Source organism: Anas acuta, chromosome 1 (assembly GCF_963932015.1).
Source record: "Anas acuta chromosome 1, bAnaAcu1.1, whole genome shotgun sequence".
In the NCBI taxonomy this organism is placed as follows: Eukaryota; Metazoa; Chordata; class Aves; order Anseriformes; family Anatidae; genus Anas; species Anas acuta.
In genome coordinates, this window is record NC_088979.1 from 133,649,079 (window position 1) to 133,672,030 (window position 22,952).

Consider the following 22,952-nt stretch of genomic DNA (forward strand, 5'->3'; position numbering starts at 1 on the left):
TATTCCTCAGTTCTGCAACTGTCCATCATCCATCTTATAGCTCTCCTTAGATATAGTTTCTCTTTAGAGAGACGGAGGATGTGTGTGGCAACTTCTGAATTACCAATAGCATCTTCTAAAATATTATATCTTAGAGGTGATATAACACTAGCTTCCATAAATGCTTCAAAACCAAACTTTGCAGTGTTTTGTTTGTTTGTTTGTTTGTTTGTTTACTCCTAAGATATAAATCCCAGACCTGTTGCACTGTCTTATATGCTGGTACAGTCCTGTCAGTATGGAAAACATTCTAAACTCTTGCTCTAATGGGATTTACTTAGATCCTATCCTTCTGTCTATGTAGGCTAAATGAAATGCTGTGAATTTGTGAATTTAACCGTTTCCTGTGATTTTAGTTCATAATAAAGATTTATGGATTCACTTATGAGATTATTTTTCACAAGTGAAATTAATAGGTTAGGTAAATTGAACATCCACAGTGAATATTCAGTGTAGTCATTCAATTGGCAGGAGAGATGATTTTAAGTTCATTTTTGCAGCCCATATCTTACCTCCACTAGATGTCAGTCTGTGGATGGACCTTGAGAAGTTTGAGCTCTATTCAACAGTAAGAAGTGTGCTTAGAATCACAGCTACAACTCTTCACTTCCAGTCACTAGCAGTAGCCCCAAATAGGAGAAATATTCTGAATCACTGTGTTGTTTTTTCTTGTTCTTTGCTCTTTTAGTCCCTGACTTCTCCCTCCAGCAAATTTCTCAGCACTGATAACGTCCACCAATGCTGATAAATGGGAGCAGCGCTGTGTAATGCAGGATTCCCTGTGGGCATTTCCCCTCACTCATCCATTCATAAAGGGCCAAACCTGACACATCTATTCTTGAGGACTACCTCACTTGCGAGTTCCTCAAACATATTTAAGTACATGCATTTTTACTTGCTGACAGTGGCCAGGTGTTGAGGAGTTTTTTGTTTATTTCAGTTCCTTAGGAGGGATATTTGATATTGTTTTCTGTGAAGAAAATCAGTTTTCAGAAGCTATTCTGACCACTCCAATTCTGACCACTCCACTTCATCTGTCTTTACAGGACAGATGAAGGCAGCTGGCTGGACTGCAGGTTTAGCAGATGAATTCAATTCCTCAAGCAGCAAAACCAGAGTAATATTTCCAGGACCATTCAGAGGATTTTGGAAGTGCTGTGCATGGATGCTGACTGATGGCTTCTGCAGCCTGCAAGTGGTAAGTGTACCATGTGCCGCTCTGCAAACACAATGCAAGCCCAGCACGTCAGGTTTAATGTGCCTGTGGAGAGTGACAACACACTGCACGCACAGGCTGTGAGTCTGGGTGAACTCTCTGCCCTGTGACACTCTAGGAATGCACAAAAGCCTGTTGAGCTCAGGATTAGACATGAGAGCACAGGAATGATTTATGTGCATGTACTTAATAGCTACTTTTTGGATGATTAGTTGTCCAGGCTGCTGAAGTCCAGAAAAACTGTTGCTGCTATCAAAACACATGAAAAGCTACGATTTTCACATGAGAGATGAGATCCGATTGCATTTATATGGGGAATCCATACTATATAGCAAAAATTTCAAACTTAACGCTGCTCTTGGGAACATTTTCACATGGGAGTCTAGGACTTAAAATAACACTGGATGATTGAAAAGGTCACAAGAAGAGAACAGTAACTGTAAAGTCTCACCTTTGCAGTCCTCAAGAATCCTCCCTTCCCACAAAATCTTAAAAAAAAATGTTTGCAACTACTTACTTCAGATATCATATCTTTGTGCAGCAGAATTGATTTCTGGGCATGGCCTTCTACAAACACACTGCTTACTGCCACCTTCCCCACATCCATATATTCCTCTTTATTCTCATGATCAGTGCCAATGACAACCTCCTCTGTGGAGGGAGACATCCTTCCATGCTTTGTGTATTGTGTGAAATTTCCTTGTCCTTTCCTACAGTCATTAAACTGTGGTAACAGATTATATATATATTTTTATTTTTTTCTTGAAGCCCTGTAGTAAGGAGATTCTCCATCCATGAGAATAAATTTCTAAACAGAAGGATGCACCACCCTGGCCATGGTTTTTGTTTTGCTTGTTCCTTGGCAGCATGGGAATCACTTCTTGCCACCACTAAATCAAAACAAACTGGAGGGAAGAGGCAGGCGAGGGAGCCAGGAGAAAGCAGAAAGAAAGGAAGCAAGAGGAACTCCTTAGGTCTCTGAGGGAAACCCAGCCAGCTAGCACTGAGGCTCAAACAGCCCAAGATATTTTCAGCTGATCATGGGAGAGGCCACAGCTGTGAAATGTGTATTATGTAACCCATCAGGATGGGAAGCCATATGGGCAGAGCTGCGCATGGTGGATCAGGGTGGGAAGGGGGGAAGAGGGAAAGGGGAAAGGGGAAAGGGAGCAGGTGGCAGAGCGGCACTAGCTTTTCCTCTGTTCTTCCTGTTTGTCCTGCCAAGGGCAAAGCTAAAGACAACTGGAGAAAAAAATAAAATTCTTTCCTGTGTGTTTCCTGATTTAATGTTTAACTATGCCTTACAGGTTCATGTTAGAGTGATGAAGAACTTCAGAGATGATGAGCCAGGGGTAGATGCAGCCCTTATACTCCCAGGGCTGATAATCACATGCTCTGTTGATCTGTAGGACAATCTCTGTGTCCTCTACACCCAGAAAATTGCAGGACTATATAAGATAGAGTACACATAGCTTCCTTTCACTTAACACTAGCCTTCCTACAGTTCAGTTGCATTTCTTGCCATATCAGACCAAAAACTAATGTTAAATTCTATGCAATATAAATCAACTGGTACCTGAATGAGGTGAAATTCCCCAGGTCATTATGGAACTGTATATTGGTTAACAGATACCCTAAGTAGCATCTCTCCATTCCAGTTTGATAGGGTAAGGATTTGTCCTTCCATATGCTTCTACAGGTGCATAACAATGATGATGATGATCCTGGTGAAAACACTCCATGCAGATGTGGTGTAAAAACTCTGTGAAAAAAAGATAATAGCTGTGAAATTTCTCATTCACTCTGGAAGTTGGACTGCATCAAACAAATGAAGTGAGAGTATCTGCAGACTCTGAGGCTAACAACTATAACAACAGACAGAATTTCATCCCTATGTACTTCTTGGAAGACACCATTCATTTCCATGACAAACTGCAAGTGCTTTGAACATCTCCTCCAGGACCTTGCAGTCTTTCTTTCCAGACAGAGGGATTGTTTACACATGAAGAATTAAATTAATTTCTGCTATTACCTAAAAAAGAGTGACACATACATGTACATCTCAACATCAAATGAAACTGCACTTTTACAGCCTTTGTACATGTGTGCAACATCTCATCTGAAGCCAAATAACCTTTTGAGTTACTGGCTTGAGATTGCAGTAGCTGTTTTGGGGATTAAGACAGTCTGCAGTATCCGCAGTAACCATTTCATATGCATTCTTCATAGCTTTTGAATACCCCCCAAAAAAACATAAAATCTGTGTTCCACCTCTGGTTGTTAAGAGGATGGTGCTATCTCCTATCAGGTGTGCTCCTAGTCATCTTATTGTTCAAAATTCCTAAGCCAATTACTGTAATTTGCCTCATTTAATTAGGAAACTGATGTCCTGCATGGGGGTATGGGGTGCTTCATGGGACTGCATGGTGGATCCGCAGTGGAATTCACTGCTCAGCAACAAATGCTATTCAAAAGCATTTTCCCAAGTGCATCGATCAATTGCAATCACTGGATCCTATTAAATACTAAACCAAAAATAAAAGCTTTGGTCTACAGCTTCAAAGCTCTGTGGCCCAAGTCATACTTAATCTAATACAGGCCTGAATAAGAGAGATAAAACTAATATTTACGCCGGAAATACAACATGCTGTGGGATTTGTTTCTTTAGTGTAAAGTAACTTTTTCCAGAGCTCACATTTTATTTTCTGATGGAAGTTACCTTCAATAAAAAAAAAAAAATCCAGGGTAATGTACATCTTGTGATTAAAATAACCATCTCTCAACATTTGAGGATTCAAAGTCTTCAATATACTTTGTTATGATCCTCCCGCAGAGCTAGCATTTGCTGAAACAGGGGAACTGTCTACCTCCGGAGTCTCAGCTGTGACAGATCTTTCTTAGTGTCCAGCTTCAAACAGCAGTGTGTAAAAATTTGGATCTACATTTTAATTTCATATTAAAAGTAACACTTACATTGTTTTGTTTTCAGGTGGAATAGTCAGCTCTGGGTGGATTGTTTTCCTTCTGGTAGTTCTCTAAATCTGTGCTAAGACAAACTAATGTTATTTAGACTGTAAGCTCTTTTGGGGAAAAATTTGATTTTTAGGAGATCTGCCTGAGTCCACTAAATTGGGCACAGCACAGGCCTATTCTGTAAAATAGCTGCTAGATTAAAAAAAAAAAAATAATAATAATAATAAAAAGATGTTAAATGATCACGTTGGACTCCTTTTGGAATAGTTCAGAACTAAACTGCAAAGACCTCTGATCAGTTTTGGACTTAGTTATTGAAAACAAATAACACTGTGTGACTTAGCTGCGGGGGAGGCTACACATTTTTTAAAAAATTCAAGTGCAAAACACTGTCTGTAGTAAAGATGAGCTCAAGACATAACATCTGTGAGTAATCTGATAAAAATTACTGAATTATAAAATTGATATCCCTGAGAGTCTTCAAAACTCTTTTTTTGGGAGTCCTAGCTCAAAGTATTGCATTATTACAAAGATGGCTTAGGTAATGGTGTTGAAAATGACTGAAAGCGTGACTAAAATGAGGAAAAACAAAACCACTGCAGCTATTTAAAGCACACACACAAAAAAAAAAAACTTCAAGAGAGATCATATATGTAGGCAAAACTATTTTCACATGGATCTGTGAGCAATAATCAATAATGCTGATTGTGCAAGTTTTGATGAAACAGGCAGAAAATCTAATCTCTCATTAGAGATGTTCCCTATTGTGATGCTTTGGACATCTGTGATCTAGTCTGTGTTCTCAGCTACTTGAACTGAAATATTTTGCAATATAACTCATCAGTTACTATAAACCTATGTTCTTAATGGAGTAAAAGCTGGTTAACTGTCACCTTAAAACATCAGATGTCACAGAAAACAAACAAGCAAACAAACAAACACCAAAAACGTGAAGGTTTATAAGGGGTAAACAAAATTTTGTTGCTTACTAGATCTGTGTTTTGTAAAAGACAGGCAAAATGGCAAATAAAAGACAATGATGATGAATAAAACTGGAGTGCTGGCCAAATTGTGCCCCTCCCCTAGCAATGTAGGAATCAGATAGAAAAATTATATATTTACAGGTCATTTTCAGAGTTCATATAGAACTATCTTGTTGGATTTTAGTGTACTCTACTGCTTGCTTCACAGAAGTTGTGTGGAACAATAGGAACAATATTGTTACACAAATATATACTGATCTGTCCTTGTATGGTGCTTCCAACCTACCCTGGATGTGCTGGAACTGAAGTGTGGTAGGGGTGCATGCACAGCATGTTCAGTGCCAGGCTGGCTGGCCCTACTGCTTTTATGCTGGTGATCACTGGCATGGTTGCAGTGACAGCGTGCAAGGAAGTGAAATGGATACTCCACATGCAATCTTGTGGGAAAGAAAGACAGGATGCTTGAATGGGTAAAAATGAATAGTGAGAAAATGGAGGAAGCAGTTTGGGAGAGGGTAGAAGTGTTTCGATTTCTGGGGTACATACTTTAGAAAGAATGTCTAGAACTTTGCAGGGATATGGAAAAGAGGTGGAAAAAATGATGTGCAGACTGCAGAAAATGCCCTCCAGTGAGAGTTGTTTTAAACTTAAGTTCAAACTTGCACTTAAGGTTTTACTTAAATTGTCTAATTATTAAAAAAAAGTGGACTGAAAATGGATCTTCACAGAGGAAAATGCTGGTTATAAAAGGACACTTCAGTAACAGAACAGGATGGCATACCAAGAGCTGGAACCTGAAGCCAGAGAAATTAAATTAGAAGCATCACATTTGTATTTTTAACAGTGAAGATGATAAAACAAAGAAGAATTCCAGATAAACTGCTGGATTCACTGTCTCAGTGAATCTCCATATCTCAACTTTTTGTAAAAGAAATTAATATTTTGCAGGAAGACATACTTCAAACAGATACAAGTTCCTTAGCTGTTTAGCTGGCTTAGTCTGTGATAACCAGGTGAGATGTAATCACCTTCAGGCTACTGCTGGTCTGTCTAGTTGACTTCATAGTTACATCAGGAATTAGACTTCATGAATGCAGAGAGGGAAGAAGAGTTTATATATGTAGCAATGTGAAAAAAAAAAAAAAAAAAAAAAAAAGAACTGTGAGAACTGTGTTGCAGAAAAGAAACAAACTTTTTAGCAACTTGAACATGGCTTTTACCAACCTCTTAAATTAATGATGATTAGGGGGAAAAAATGTGCATGTGCAAGTTACACAAAGACTGTGTGCTGTATCCAGTCTTCCCCAGAGTTAGCACTTCCAGGCACCACACATTCAGATGTGTTCAGGACGATCCTGATGCTTCACTCAGGCTCAAGTTTCAGTTAAAACAAACAAACTTTTTCACTCATGAACAAACAAGTATTAAAGTCAATAGGAGCTGTTAAAAGGAAGAACTTGCATGATTGTCATCACTCTTGCCTGGCAACTTCCACGTACTTAAATTCTACTTGTTGGTTGAACCAATTTATTTCTACTATAGAGCTGTCAACTACTTTTTTGTGCATTAATAAGAAATACATAGTCATTATCAGGAGAAGGCCTGGCAAAGGCACCTACTAACATACGAACAAGTTTGACAGTGGCTATCATAAAAAGCCTTCCCCTAAGGTAAGCCAAGAAATGCATGTTTATTTCTAAAAGCAGAACACTTTCTTTAAACATAAATTGTGCATTGACTAGGTTTGGTATGATAAGAGTAAAATCCCCACCGGGTCTCTGCTGCTGAGGTGCAAGGTATTGCTCACAAGGCCTCAAATAACTGTGCAGGACAGCAAGGCTTTGCAGAAACTTGAAGATGTGAACAGTTGGAAGTGAATAATGTTATAAGTTGCCCCCTTAATTAATTTTCAGAGAGCATTGCATTAATAATAGAAAGGAGTTTATTGAGTAAGCAACAGCAAGCAAAACAGCGCTGGGCAGCTGGGGAGTCTCGGCTCCGCCAACGGCGCGCACCTCACCCCCGCCAGGGTCCCTTTTTATATCTTGGTAATTCCGGGATTACGCAGCACATCCTGGTATATTCTGCGACTGCACGCACTGTTGCTAGGGGGTCGTCTCTGTCCCTCTGGTGGTCGTGAAGATAAAGGCCATAGTCTTCCTCAGCGTTGTGGTTCAACTTCTTTTTTTATTTGGTCATGTTGGCCCAGCGTGAGACAGGAAGGCAGGATGTTGATACACTAGTTTAGCAACTTATCAGGAGATGGTTACATGAGCTTTGCAGCAGGGTCTTTGAACAAAAGAGGCAACTGAGATGCAGAAGGAGAGAAGGGGAGGTGGTTCTCTTTTTTGTTACATTAAGTAAAAGAATTTTCATAGTAAAAGAATTTTCATAGTGTCTAGCCAAGTATTATACAGCTCCTTACTTCAGCAGGGAGCTTTTGCAACTCCCGCTCCTCAAATGGAACTCCTTGTTTTTATAATACAAAAGACAATGAACAAACATTTATTGTGTATTACAAATAACAACTGTTTTTTGTTTGTTTGTTTGTTTGTTTGTTGGTTTTGTTTTGCTTTGTTTTGTGTGTGTGTGTGTTGCACCTTCTTTTAGAGGTATTATTTTCAGATTCTTTCATCTACTTTTGGAAATTAAATTTGGTTCCAGTCTAGTGAGGCTTTCCATGGTATTTGGCTACAATTAGTCTTTTTATCCACTGGAAGGTTGAATTTTTATCCTGATGTAAATATGTTAACCTTTTGTATGTGTATTTAAAACATACTGAAGTATATGCTTGGATCTTTTAGAAGGAAACATTTCTCAAAGTGATGACAGCAAGGAAAGGACTACAGAAGTTTTTATGGCGCACACCAAGCATTTCACCTGCAGGCTCTTGGAGGAGCTGGCCAAGCCGCTTTCCATCATTTATCAACAGTCCTGGCTATCAGGGGAGGTCCCAGTCAACGGGCGGCTAGCAAACATGGCGCCCATCTACAAGAAGGGCCGGAGGGTAAACCCGGGGAACTACAGGCCTGTCAGTTTGACCTCAGTGCCAGGGAAGCTCATAGAGCAGATTATCTTGAGTGTCATCACGCGGCACTTGCAGGGCAACCAGGTGATCGGGCCCAGTAAGCATGGGTTTATGGAAGGCAGATCCTGCTTGACGAACCTGATCTCCTTCTATGACAAAGTGACACGCTGGGTGGATGAGGGAAAGGCTGTGGATGTGGTCTACTGTGACTTCAGTAAGGCTTTTGACACAGTTTCCCACAGCATTCTCCTCAAGAGACTGGCTGCTCATGGCTTGGACTGGTGCACGCTTCGTTGGGTTAAAAACTGGCTGGGTAGCCGGGCCCAAAGAGTTGTGATGAGTGGAGTCAAACCCAGTTAGAGGCCAGTCACTAGTGGCGTTCCCCAGGCCTCGGTACTGGGGCCAGTCCTCCTTAATATTTTTATCGATGATCTGAATGAGGGGATTGAGTGCACCCTCAGTAAGTTCACAGATGACACCAAGCTAGGTGCGTTTGTTGATCTGCTCGAGGGTAGGAAGGCTCTGCAGGAGGATCTGGATAGGCTGCACCGATGGGCTGAGGCCAAGGCCAAGTGCTGGGTACTGCACCTGGGGCGCAGAGCTACAGGCTGGGAGATGAGTGGTTGGAAAGCTGCCTGTCAGAAGAGGACCTGGGAGTATTGGTTGATAGTCGGCTGAATGTTCACTATAGTCAGGTGGCCAAGAAGGCCAACAGCATGCTGGCTTGCATAAGAAGCAGTGTGGCCAATGGGTCTAGGGAAGTGATTGTCCCCCTGTACTCAGCTCTGGTGAGCCCGCACCTCAAGTACTGCGTTGTTTTGGGCCCCTTGCTACAAGAAGGATATCAAGGTGCTTGAGCAAGTCCAGAGAAGGGCAACGAAGCTGGTGAGGGGCCTGGAGAACAAGTCTTATGAGGAGCGGCTGAGGGAGCTGGGCTTGTTGGCTTGTTCAGCCTGGAGAAGAGGAGGCTTGGGGGCAACCTTATCGCTCTCTACAGGTACCTTAAAGGAGGCTGTAGCGAGGTGGGGGTTGGTCTGTTCTCCCATATGCCTGGTGACAGGACAAGGAGGAACAGGCTAAAGTTGCACCAGGGGAGGTTTAGGTTGGATATTAGGAAGAACTTCTTTACTGAGAGGATTGTTAGGCATTGGAACGGGCTATTCAGGGAAGTGGTTGAGTCACCATCCCTGGAAGTCTTTAAAAGACGTTTAGATGTAGAGCTTAGGGATATGGTTTAGTGGGGGACTTGTTAGTGTTAGGTCAGAGGTTGGAGTCGATGATCTTGAGGTCCCTTCCAACCCAGACAACTCCATGATTCTGTGATTCTGTAAGAATCGCAAGAAGGCCCCGACGGCCACAGCAGACCCTTGAAAAGAGGCTGACTCTTGAAAGAAGGATACGCCCACAGTTAGCTCGTCAACCATGTTTCTGAGGTAGTGTTTTGTACGCCATGCGGTCGTAGAGAACGGCTCCGCGCGCCCAGGCCAGACACCCCCAGCGGCGGGGCAGCTATTTTGTGGGGTGGACATCCCCCACATACCCTCCGCAGCGCTCCCCGGCAGCAAACGCTTAGAAAAAGCAAATAGCGGGATAAAGCGCCGGCTCCCCGCTCGGCGAGGCCATACTCGGGTCGCCCCGCGGGGCCGGGCCACCGCCATTTCCGTGGGGCGGGGCTGAGCCGCGCCGGGGCTGGCGATGGCGGCGGCGGGCTCAGGGTCGCGATCGCTGCTCGCGGCGGCCGCGCGGCTGGGCTGCTCCATGGCAGCTGCCCCCGCGGCCCGCCTGGAGAGCGTGCGGGCACTGACGGGTCTGCTGCGGGAGGCGCAGCACAGGTAGCGGGGAGGAGAGGCTGGCCGCCGCCACGTCGCCACGTGGGCCGGGGGAGGGAGCTCCGGGTAATCGGAGGGGGGGGAGGAGGAGGAGGGGGGGGGGGGAGGAGGAGGAGGAGGGGGGGGAGGGTTGGTGGGGGCTCCGCCTCTTGGAAAGTAGGGTCCGTTTAGTAGTGATCCGTTTGTTCCTCTGGGGTCCCGTGGTCGCGGGACACACGATAGCAGTAGTCATTCTAGGCCCCTGTGAGAGTGGCGGCTGCTAGGGGCAAGATGCAGCTGCTAGTGGCAAAATCCATCCTGGAGGAATGAGTAGGTGTGACTTGAGAGGGGTAAGGTGCTCCTGTAGTGGTTTCGTCCTGCTCGGCTGCAGTCCAAGCATGACCTGTGGGGTGAGGATGGTCTCACTGTGCAGCAGGGCAGGTTTGATTGGGATTGATTGAATGTGCCTTGTAACTTCCAGTAGACAAAGTGAAAACATACTGTTACTGGAGAAAGCAAGAAGCTGATGTGGAGCATTGCTGTGCCTCTGAGGTCAGGGTTGGATGTTTGCAATGCCATGCCACACTGTTAGCTTTAGCAGAGTTCCTTGGAAGTGTAGGGGTTCAGGTGTGACTGTGCTCCTAATTGTGGTTTCAGCTCTTTCTGGAAGGTAGGAGGCTGCATAGATTGGTGTGGAGCTCCTGGTCAGTCTTTGTAACAGTAGTTGAAGGCTGTAACATGTAGAAGGTTTAACCTCTTCTTTCCTAACTTAGTACAAAATTGTATTGTTGTTAATTTCTGGTACAATTTCTGTTGATTTAATAAATACACATGTAGAAGGTGTGTGTGTGTGTGTGTGTGTGTGTGCAGGGGTTATACTTAAAACCACTCTCTTGTGGTCTCTGTATATACAGGGGAAGTCCCTTTGGTTTTCTTGTCTGTTTCTCTGGGGAGACAGAAGGACCTGTTCAAATTTTGGGCTTGTGCACCAATGCTTTCCCTGCCTGTTTCTTGCTTTCTTCCTCAAAACTTCTGTAACCACCTTTGACAGAGGAGTAGATATTCCCCAAATAACTGAGTTCTTTGGGCCCAGGTGGTCAGGTTGAAGAGAGATGCTGTCATTGCTCTTCCAAGAGGCAATTGCATCCCACAGGATGTGACTGAATAGATATGAGAACAACTTGGGAAATACAATGGGAAATACTGTTGGTGCTATTGAACTAGAAGGAACAATCCAGTGGCTGCTTGGTACTTGGGATGTACAGTGGTAATTCTTTTGTTACTATGGAATTGATAAATCTTCAGCGCTTGTGGTAACAAGATAGTAATAATAATAAAAAGTGAATGCCAGGGGTTTGTAATTCAGAAGCAAATACAGGAAGGAAAATAATGTCCCAGCTATGAGACTGCTGTGTGGAATTCAGCTGAATTCAAGTCTTCTGTGTGCTTCACTTGGGACTTCAAGCACCTTTAAGCAGATGACTTGATTTCTTTGTTTCTATAGAATCATAAAATATCCAAGTTGGAAGGAACCCTCAAGGATCATCAAGACCAATTCTTGGGTCCCTAAAGGACCACCACAAAAAACACCACTGTCTCTCCTTTCTGATATGTGATAATCCACATTTATGTTCACAGTGTACATCTCATTTGTTCTGTTAAGACAGGCAAAAATTTCATCTTTGTGTTTAATTGGAACACCTAAACTCTTGCTCTGTATTAACTGAATGAAATTTTTCTGTTTCAGACTAATATTAAGAGAAAATTTGTCACAGCAGCTTGAAACCCTTGTGATCCAATATCTGATCCAAACTATCATTTTTCTAGGTAACTTTCTAACAAGAGTAGAAACTTTTCCAGAATGACTTTATGTTGTGCTTTCAACAGAATAAAGTGTTGCTAGAACACATACTAAAGTACTTGCATCTTTTTTTTCATGTTTTACCCTTTTGTTTGGTTGGTTTTGTTTCTGTTTTATCTATTTAAAATAATTGAATGTTGCATGCTAGTATACGTCTTGCCATGACTACTGATTTCTTTATTTTGAAGCTGTGTCAGGAAATGACCCTTTTCAAGGGATAATCTAACAGGTGGCAAAGACAAATAAAAAGGATACTGCAATCAGACTAGGAATTGTTACAATATTACAATAATCTCAGTGTTGTATCTAAGTTCTGTATGACATCTTCACTCAATAGAGAAAACATGGCTTTTGAGCATTTGGGACAGGACCCAGCTGGTTCTCCTTTACCAAACTGTAGCTCTTCTAATGTAATGTGTAGAAGAAAGGCTCTGTGCATTTACCATGTGTACTGTGGTACACCAGCCACTTAGTCAACATCTTGTGGCTTGCGTGTTTGTGATGAAGTGTTGGGAGCCATACCACTTTTTGCAAGTGGAAGGTTCGAGTCTTGTGATGTCTTAATATCTTAAAATCCAAACCAAATTCCAGACCTTATTTCTGGTTATTCAAGTTCTGTTTACAACTGAGGGCCAGGTCTGCTTTTGGTCTTTCCTGTGCCATTTTATTTCACCTCAATATTACTCCTTTGAAAAATATAGCTTTTTTTTCCCCCTATAGATAATTCCCACTGATACTGTGTTGTGGTTTTGTTGTGGTATTGTTGATTCTCTTTTTGTCCTTTTTAAGTAGCTGGAGATAGTGTAAGGGTTTTGGTCTTGATCCACTGTGAGGTGTTGGTGTAAAATAAGTATTTATTGGAGATCATATGTTTTAGTAATTTAATATTTATGTGGTTTGGTTTATGGAAGTGTAATCACCTTTGATAAAGGATAGATAGACTTTCTAGTTGTGTGTATTTGAGGATATCTGGGGGAGAAGCAGAATGCAAGTAATACTGTATCATCTTGTTTGATCAAGAAATTTTAAAGTTCTTTAGGAATAGTGTTGTGTTCTGTGTGAACATACTTTGTTTAATGTTACTTTCCTCTTTATCTTACTTTCTTCTGTCCTTAGCTTAGGAGTTATTTCTCAACCTTATGTCTTAGAAACTATCTTCCCTATTTGATCTTGAGCACTATGCAGGTCTGCTTAAGCTTCGAGGAAGCTGCAACTGGATTTCCTTCCCCTCTCCCCAGTAAATTCATGGTATTGATACAGGTGTGGCTTCTTTTCACCAGCAGGCTATATCAAAAATGCCATATCAATGGTTTTGATTGGTTGTCCTCATCTCCTTTATGAACATAAAATGAGGGGAAGAATATGTGGATAGCTGCACTTGGGAAGCGTACACACTAGGCCTGTATGACAGACCTGCAGATGTGTGTGTTAGTCATGGGAATCTGGTAAACTGAACTGTTGGATGCTTCAGCATCTCTCTCATCCATTCACATTATTGTCTTTGTGCTTAAGGTTTTGTACTGTTTTCTTAAGTTTTGATATTTTAAGTAGTGGTGTAGTATTTGTTGTCTGCTGAAGTAGAGATTGGACTTTCCCTCTTGACTTCGATTTATACTCTTCAGAATGGTGGCTAGTGCAGACACCTGCTTTTGTGAAGACTTCTTGCTGTGGAGAAATTTGTGGCAGACTATTATAATGAAGCTTCTGGTACATTTTTTTCTTTTGAAACATCTAGTGCTAGTAGCTGCATTTGCTAGTTAAAACAATTCCTGATTCTTAGAACAATATGCAGTGTAATGTTATCATGCAAGCTATATACAGAGACTTTTTGTTTGTTTCTAAGGTTCCAAAGTGGTGTTGGAAAGCTGTGAGAAATACTAAAGCGACAGCATTAATTCTAAGCCATAGTATTAATCATATTAGTAGTATTAATACAAAGTCTTTTCCTGAATGGCTAGTGGGATGATTGTGAACACATACTTTGTGCTTTCCACTTGAAGGATCTTGTTATGCTAAGGGTAGTTACATATTGTTGCAGAAATACCTTAGTGTTAAGAACAAGAAATATAACTAACATAATATTATCCTTTTTGATAGCAGAGCAGTTCTTGTGCTTACTACAAATTTGTTTGTTTCAGAGAAATGGCACAAGAAAGTATATTTCAGGATCTCCTCAAAATCCTGACCAAAGCCTTGAATGAAATTGAACAGGCCTCCAAAGACTCCTGTGAACTGCTGGATTTAGACACCTGTCTGTTGCTCATAGCAGAATGCTTCAGATGTCTAAGGAATGCCTGTGTTGAGTGTGCCAAGAATCAAGATGTCATGAGGTATAGTTTTGATCCATTTTAACCTGTACAAAATTATAACCTTCTGATGTTTGTGTGGTTTTATATTTTATTCTGCTGTGTTAGTTGATTTATTTTAATTTGACTCTGACCTATTTGTAGGTCAGAGTCAGGAGCACTGATGAATGATAGAGAGAAGCATTTGTGTTCTTAGTATGGGTTGATTATGCAAAAGATATAAACCTTTTATAAGTTTCACTGTAGAACTTTTTTCTCATTCCTATCATTATGTTTTGGGGGGTAATGTAATGAATAAGTAAGCAGTCTTAATTATCAGTTATATGATTTTTATTTTTTCTAAGTACATATAGATCTGTCTAGTACCTATGGCAAAGTACTGTATGTAGAACTCTACATTTCAGCCCTCACATGTGTACAGTTAATATCAATGCTAATAAGTCAGGCTGATTAAATTATTCAGGCATATTTATTTATTTATTTATTTATTTATTTATTGCCTGGGCCTGCTATAATGTTGAAGGGATGCTTGGGATACAGCTAGCTGTCATAACTGAAAACCTGGTAGTCTACTACCTATTCAAAAGAAACTCTAAAACCAACCAACCAATCAAAACCAAAACCCAAACCTGCTTCAAATTTGCTAGTTCATGAAGAACTGGAATACCGTCATAAAATGTGGTTTCTTGGGACTTCTCAAATTTTATTTAGCTTAATAAAATTTAACTGGGAAATGGGACAAAGCTGGGGCAGAATCTTTGTTAATGCTGTAGAAGTTGCAGGGCTGTTTGTAGAAATCATTAGTTTTAGAGTAAGTTAAATCTGAGTTCAGGCTCCTACATGTTTGTTTCTGGCAGTCCTAGCACTTGTGATCATGTTGTGGATCAAGAAACTGATCTGACAGAAAATATATTTGTTATTTTTGGGTGGGTGGGTGGTCAGCCAGCCTGGATTCCTTATTTGTAATGTATTGTAGCTCCTTAATCACTCATCTTAACAAAAGAGAGAGAACTGAATTGCATGTCTGGGAGGTAGTAGAATTGTCCTTTTCAGTAGCATGACAAGTACATTAATGTATTTATTATTATTAGTGTACATTAATGGGTCTAATTTTAACTCTCTCATGGAATTCAGATATTAAACCTGCTTCCAAACAGAAATGTGCTCTGCGCTGGTTCTACCCATGCTGCTTACTTACCCTTTCTAAGCAGTTAGCATAGCCTTGCACATTTAGGAAGCTGGATGCTAGTAACAGCAGTTCTCTTTAATTTGCAGGAGGAGGAAAGTCTGTATGTACAGAAAGTCTGATGGTGTTTGTAGCAGTGATTGGCTTTGTAGGTCGCTCTTTGGGTATTGTTTTGGCTTTGTAGCAAGGTAATGGTGTATGCACCATAGTGGCTGCTCTGAGCTAACAACATATTGGCCATATGTTTGTGCTGATTTTAACACAGTTGCAGATTTTAAACAGTTGCACAGCTTGTTTAAGGATTAAATATCTTTAATGATTAAAAGTTGTGAATAGAAGAAAACTTATGTGCCTTTGATTTTGAAGTGTGCAACATTCAGATATTCAAAAAAAGAAAAACTACAATTTTTTTTGACCAAAATCAAAACTGATTCTGTATTGGAAAGAATGTGATGATTGTAAACACATGGGTTGTTTAATAACTTTGAAACTACTGGGGAATATGAAGCTTTGTTCCTTCCAGTTTCTCTGTTTTGCATGTGTCCTGGTTTCAGTTAGGACAGAGTTAATTTTCTTCCTAGTAGCTGGTAGAATGCTATATTTTGGCTTAGGATGGGAAGAGTGCTGATAACACCCCGATGTTTTAATTGTTGCAGAGCAGTGCTTACACCAAGCCAAGGACGTCTCAGCTTCTTGCTCTGTTCTGCCAACGGGCAGGCTGGGGGTGCAGTAAGAGCTGGGAGAGGACAAACCCAGGACAGCTGACTCAAACTAGCCAAAGGGGTATTCCATACCATCTGACATCATGCTAAACAATATATAGGGGTGGCTAGCTGGGGGAGGGGGACCGGACTGCTCGGGGTTAGGCTGGGCATTGGTCAATGGGTGGTGAGCAATTGCATTGTGCATCACTTGTTTCGTACACATTATTATTAGTAGTACTATTATCATCATTGTTGTTGTTATTTTTATTATTGTTGTTGTTATTTTTTTCCTGTCTTAATAAACTGTCTTTATCTCAACTCACGGGCTTCACTTTCCCGTTTCTCTCCCCTATCCCAGAGAGGGCGGGGGGAGGGTGCGTGAACGGCTGTGTGGTGTTTAGCTGCCGGCTGGGTTAAAGCACGACAGCATGCTATGAAGAAATTTGGGGTCTGAAGGAATGAGAAATGTTTTGATTTTAATGGATTGTATGTATACTTGTGTGCATGTATGCATTTGATATCTATAAATGCATCCTTGGTTTCTTTTCTGTTGTAGAGCATAATGGGAAAGATAATTTGTTTGTCTAACACCTACAGAAGACAAATAGTTATTCTTCATTCATCTGTGATGATGTGATATTTTTGCAGTAACTCATGCCTGGGTGTGGAGGTTTGGCAGATATGGTATTATGAAGTTTCGGTCACTCTGTCTTGACTGATCTCTTCTGAAACAGCTTTACTACTAAAGTACACAAATGAGTTAAAAGCTGAAACTCCTTCCATTTATAATGTATTTTTTGATTTTTTTTTTAACCCCTGTTGCATGTACATTCTGACACACACATTGTCTACCTCTAGGATTGCTGATTTTTGGCTGTGGAATTATTTTGTCATTATTGATTCCAAATGGCCACACTTCTGGCAGGCTGTAAATTAGTTTATATTTACTGACACCCTGTGTTTCAAATTATAGCAGGGATAAATGATTACTTCATCTTCCTTGCTTCTTGCCCAGGGTTTTGTATGTTTCCCTGTGATTTGACCGTGTTGTTTGTTTGATAGCAGTCACCAATCACTTCTTCAGGGTTTGTAAGTACTTGCAGTTTATTTCTAAATAGCATGTATCATGGCTTTCCTTGGATGCTAGAACTTCAAGCAAACAAAACTGTTTAAATTACAGGAATAACCTGCTAGTTGTTAATATTGGATTTAGAAGAATAGCAAAATCTGAAGGGAAGAGTATTTAAGTCTGAATGTGTTGTGTCCAAAATTGTTATTGTGCGGTCTGATGAAGTCAAAGATATATCAATAGCCTCAACTTTTCCCACTATTCAATAAAGAGTGTCTTCTGAAGGTTCAGTGGGGGAATATTGCATCATTCCATAAAAAAAGCAGTAGGTGATGGGCTTTTTGTGTGGCTTTTCCTAAAATTTGCTCTTGCTTTTTGCTGCAACACTAAATGAACTCAGGTTTCCTTGAGGAAGTAGTTATGTCTGGACTGATCATTGTTCATTGGCAGCTGTTGGTCTAGGAGCTGAATGTTGTAGTTATCTTTAAGGATAAGTGAAAGCTCAAAATAAGTATATAAGCTTTTGATTATGTTTGTTTCCTATTCTTTAAAAGTTATTAAAAATTCAATTATGGCATCTCTTCTTTAACTACTTGTATTGGGTATAGAACTGTAATCATATAATATAGTTGCTATGGATTTCAAAGCAATTCATATTTTGTGCCTTCCCTCCATTGGTTATCATTAGAATGTACCTTACGTAGAGATAATACATAAACTAAGGCAACCAGGAATAGTGTATTACGTCTGAATTATTTTGAATGGTGATGTTGTGAAAATGTGAAAACTTATTCCTTTCTAGATGTCCTTTCTCTAATGTATTCTTAGAAAGGTATGGAGAAGCTTTACAAACTGAGAAAGGACACAAATCTTCTATCTTAAAGAAAACAAGATGTTTAAAACCAAACTGTAGAAGTCTGAAACAAAATGTAAACCAGTTCCTTTCACTTCTGATGGCAGTACTATGGCTACTGATACAGTCAGACCCAGTAGGAAAAACTCCTTAACATTTCAGAATTTCTGAATATTAGTTGAAGACATGATGCTAACTAAAGTGAAGAGGATTTTTGCTTTTTGGGTTATATTTCATATGAAGTGTTCTTTATTTTTTCCAATTTTATAACAGGAACTTGGGTCTCATCACTACATCTGTCCATTTGATCAAACTGCTTGATGGAATAGAAATCAAAGGAGAACCATTACTGACTGGTAAGGCTGTAGATTTTGTTAAATACATCTGCACTGTATTTTTTATGTGGAAAGTCATGTGGTGGTATGATGTCACCTTACTTTTTTTTTTTTCATAAGCAAACTCAATTGTTTCTTGAACTGCAACATGCTAATTCTGTTTTTCCTTTTTTTTCTTCCTTAATTTGGGTAGTAGAATAAAAAGGCAAAGGTATGTGTGCATAGTTGGTGTTTCAAAATTGGGTAAAAAGTGGGCCTTCTGTTATGCTACTTGAAAAAAAAAATCTCAGCCCCAGATATTTTATTTCTTTTTATTCTTTTCTTTTTCTTCCCCAGACTAGTTCCATTGTATTTTCCCTCAACTATTCCCTGTAGATTTTTAAAGATTTGTGGAAACTTCATTACCCAGGATCTCTGAACTAGGAAAAGGACAAGTTCCTATAGAATCTCCATTCAAAATATATTCTGTTGTTTTGCTGTTTCTTTATTTGATTTGTGCACGTAATGAAATAAGGAAATGTTCCTTTTTTATTTATTTTGATGGCACTTGAAATAGTTGATATGATTCCAGGAAACAAATCTTGGCTGTGAATTATTATTTTGTTTATTTTCATTTATGTACTGTTTGCTGGGTGGCCAGGGTAATAGCTGCCAAGAACTAAGAACCGATTTGAGTACTATTTACATGTCCTTGGTGGATGAGGTGTTTTTTTTTAATTAATATAGTGAATAAAAAATGTTTTAATATCCTTCTTGTCTAATGCCAGTTATTACTAGTGATTTCTACAAAACTCATTTCACCAAAAATTAAGACATGTTTCAGCATTTCTTTTCATGTTCCGCGTTTCTGTGTGTGTATGTTAAGCTTGATATAGGGCATTGGATCACACTTCACTGTCTTGGATCCCCTTTGTCATCTGTGTTTGTAGAGAGTAGGAAACATTTGTTCTCTCTTGGTGCTTTTATTTCTTTTCAATGCTGTTACATGGAAGAGGTTTTTACTGGGTTCCTGTTGCTGCTTTTCTCTAATTTTGTGAAAGCAAAACTACAGAATGGAAATAGAGTAAACTTCTGTTCAACACCTTTATGAATCTGGGGAAGTTCAGGATATTGCTTTTCCTTTTGCTGCTATATTTGGCTCTAAATGAAGCCTTTCGGGCGTGCAATGGCATTATGCTTAAGCCATGTTTACTTCTTCATCTGTTGCTGTAATCCTTCTTCCAGGGACAGACTGGTAATGCAAACACAGTCTTTCGGTGGAGGAGGACAAGGACTAAATCCTCTGGATGGCAGAAGGAGGGTTTGTTTGATTAATGTGAATAGGAGGAGTGACTCTCAAGCTGCATCACAGAGTCAGTCATGCCTTGGAAAAGGCATGAAGGCCAAGAGTATCCTGACCAATTGTGAACCCCATTGTAGACCAGTAGGAGAAAAGGAAAAGTGATAGGAACTAGATAAGCTGGTATTGCCCTGCACAAAATTGTCTGTGGAAGGGTCATTGGCAGCAGTAAGATTGAAAGGCTGTCCTGGGGAATTGGACTTCACACCTTCAGCTTATTCACAGCATCAGGAGTTGTAGTGTGGAATCAGTGGTTCCTCACAGCATCTGGAGGAGAGTAGGATGTACCTTTTGTTGGGTACTTACATAGCATGAGGTTTTCCCCTCACTCTTGTGGCAGCTGATGCCTCCTTGATGAGCTATTTTAAGGACATGTGCTGTTCCTTTTCTGTTGGGATCTGAGCAAGCTTCAGTGAATACTGTTCAGCAGAAAAGAGGGGGAAGAGCACAGTAACTTGAGTAACTGCTTCAGACTCCTTTTCCTATCTAGAGGATGTTTTGAAACATCTTTAACACCACTGAAAACAAGGGGGTGGGAAATTAACCAGAAGGTTGTTAACAATAATTCCATAAAAAAGTGTTTTGTGGCTGTTACACTGCATAGCCATTCAACATAGGATTTAAACGACAAAATGAGTTTGAGTTATAATTAATTTTTTTGATATGTTGACCCAGAGTAGTTGGTTCACGTGATACTGTATGTAGTATTGATCTTGTTGGGAAATATCTGTAACTAGAAGGGTTTAGGTACTCCACTTATGTTAGTACAACAGCAACAAAAAAATGGAGACAAGCGAATGTTGCTAATTCCATGCTGATCTGGTGAACTTTGTTCCAAGTGAAAATTGTGCTCTAGGCACTACCGTAATCACCTTCCATAGGGTGTGCTTCAGAAGTTAACAGTTATATTCAGCAGTGGATTATTAACTATACTTTGAAAAAGTTTGGTAAATTCTGAAATCAGACTTGGAAAACATTGTTGAAACAAAAGAAACCCATGAAATTAGTGTTACTGTATTTATTAACTATATTTCTGCTTCATTGTTCTTCTTATATTTCATGTGGGGAAATAAGGTCACAAGGCAAAGAGTCACATGTGTATTTTGTTCTAGCAGATAACAAGGTGTTAAGTAGAGTATTTCAAATTATTCATTTGGATATGTGTCCTGTTTCTTTGTTTAAATCGGTGCTTGAATCTGATGATCAATCTTCATGTCTGTTTATATCCGTAAGGTCTTTTAAATACCTTCAAGTTGCTTCCATAGCAAAAGTCTACATAAAATAAAAGGATAAAGAAGTAATTCTGTGTTGTAGAGTGAACAACACTAAGTAAAGTTTCAGTTTGTTCTGTGTGAAAACTTCCCAAACCATGTCATTGTAGGCTAAATACATTTGAACTTCCAACTGTATTGTATTTATGAGGAAGAGAGATTGAAAATTCTTGAGGCAGACTGAAAAAAATCTTTTAACCTGATCTGTGATTTGTTTTCACTCTTTTATCCATTGGTAACCATTAAGTCTCTGAGTGGTGTGGTAATTTTTTAAGGAAATATCAATATATTTACAATTTATGATAGATAAAAAAAGAAATAAAGTATATATATGCCTTTGATAGTACTTTAACCAGTGTGTTTGTTCTCAGGGAGGGAAAGAAATGCCTGTTGGGATGATATATTAGTGATCAAAGCAGCAAAAAAAAGGAGATGCACTACAATGAGCTGTGATTAAAAACTTTCTAAGATTTGTTCAATTAAATCTAGTCTTCAATGCACCTTCTCTGCTAGGAAAAAAAAACACCTTATTTTTATAAAATAACTTATTTTTAATAGTTTATCATAGGTGGGCCTAAGATATACATGGTTAATATGGTTAATATTCATTATCTTTACTGAGGCAACCCTGCTGCAAATTTTCAGCTGTATTCGGTTTATGTGACAATGGCTTGGTAGCAGGGGGGTGCAGGTGTGTCCTCTGTGAGCAGAGCCCAGCAGCTTCCCCATGTCAGATCAGAGCCAGCTTCACACAGCTCTGAAGGGACCTGCTGCTGGCCAGAGCCCAGCTAGTGAGCAATATTAGTTGTGCATCTGTGGGAACAGATTGAATAAAGGGAAAAAAACTGCTGGGCAACAGCAGCTGGGAGAGAAGAGTGAGAAGCAGCCCTGCAGCCCCCCAGGTCAGTGCAGCAGGAGAGCAGGAGGTGCTCCAGGCAGGCAGCAGCAGTTCCCCTGTGGCCTGTGGAGATGCCCCTGGTGGAGCAGGCTGTCCCCCTGCAGCCCATGGGTCCCACATGGAGCAGATCTCCACACTGCAGCCCGTGGAGGAGCCCCTGGTGGAGCAGGTGGCTGTGGCCTGGAGGAGGCTGCAGCCCATGGAGAGCCCCCACAGGAGGAGGCCCTGGGCCGGAGCTGCAGCCCATGGAGAGGAGCCCACACAGGAGCAGAGGTCTGGGGGGACATGCCGCCTACCCGTGGGGGACCTGTGCTGGAGCAGTTTGCTCCTGATGGATGGACCCCATGGTATGGAGCCGTGTGGGAGCAGTTCTTGAAGAGCTGCTACCTGTGGGCAGCCCCAACAGGATCAGTTCAGGAAGGACGGCATCCCGTGGGAAGGACCCCACATGGAGCAGGGGCGGAGAGCCACTGTGAAGGAGCGGTGGATATGCAATGTTAAGGACTGATCGCAGCCCCCATTCCGCTGTGCCACTCAGGGGATGGAGGTAGAAGAGGGTGGGTGAGGAAGGAGAGGAGGAATTAGTTTGCTTTTATTTTCTCACTGCTCTAATCTATTAGTGATAGGCAATAAATTCCATTAATCTCCTTATGTTGAGTCTGTTTTGCTTGTGACAGTAATTGTTGAGTGATCTCCCTGTCCTTTTCTCAACCCTTGAGCCCTTTTCTGTTGTATTGTCTCCCCATCTTCCTTTGAGGAGGTACAGTGAGAGAGCAGTTGTGGTGGAGTTCAGCCGCCTAGAAGGGTAAAACCACCACATCAGTGCATCACATTCTTTTTCTTCAATAAAAAGCTAGATAAATTCCTGTATGCTTGTAATGTACTTCTCCTGTCCAGATGTGGAAAAAGATGTAGATGTTATGCCATTAAGGCAATGGGCCAGAAAAGCTGAAGGTAAATTAGCATGTCTTACCTGGAGAAACTCCCTAAGGCTTCAGATAGTCAAAAAATAACTAGTTAATTCCTCAATATGACACACAAAGATAATCCAGTGCCACCTGTGAGCCAACCATCCCTGTAATA

At 40.7% G+C, this 22,952-nt stretch overlaps 1 protein-coding gene and 1 long non-coding RNA gene across 8 annotated transcripts in view; both read left to right on the forward strand.

Annotated features, from left to right (window-relative positions):
- Window positions 1-393: 393 nt before the first annotated feature.
- Window positions 394-6,370, forward strand: LOC137850243 (uncharacterized). Its single transcript, XR_011092397.1, has 2 exons — window positions 394-1,237; window positions 2,955-6,370. It is a non-coding gene; the product is annotated as an uncharacterized lncRNA (long non-coding RNA).
- Window positions 6,371-9,714: 3,344 nt separating this feature from the next.
- ATXN10 (ataxin 10) overlaps window positions 9,715-22,952 on the forward strand; it is a 108,966-nt gene continuing 95,728 nt past the window's right edge. For 2 of the 7 annotated variants that reach the window (XM_068657924.1, XM_068657944.1), the window contains exons 1-3: window positions 9,716-10,071; window positions 14,047-14,238; window positions 18,300-18,382. In XM_068657924.1, the coding sequence (XP_068514025.1) occupies window positions 9,935-10,071; window positions 14,047-14,238; window positions 18,300-18,382 (412 nt within the window). In that variant the 5' untranslated portion in view covers window positions 9,716-9,934. Of the gene's footprint in view, window positions 10,135-10,241; window positions 10,398-11,794; window positions 11,875-14,046; window positions 14,239-18,299; window positions 18,383-22,952 lie in introns of those variants that run through there. The other 5 variants (XR_011089369.1, XM_068657915.1, XM_068657927.1 and 2 more) reach the window with 5 other exon arrangements.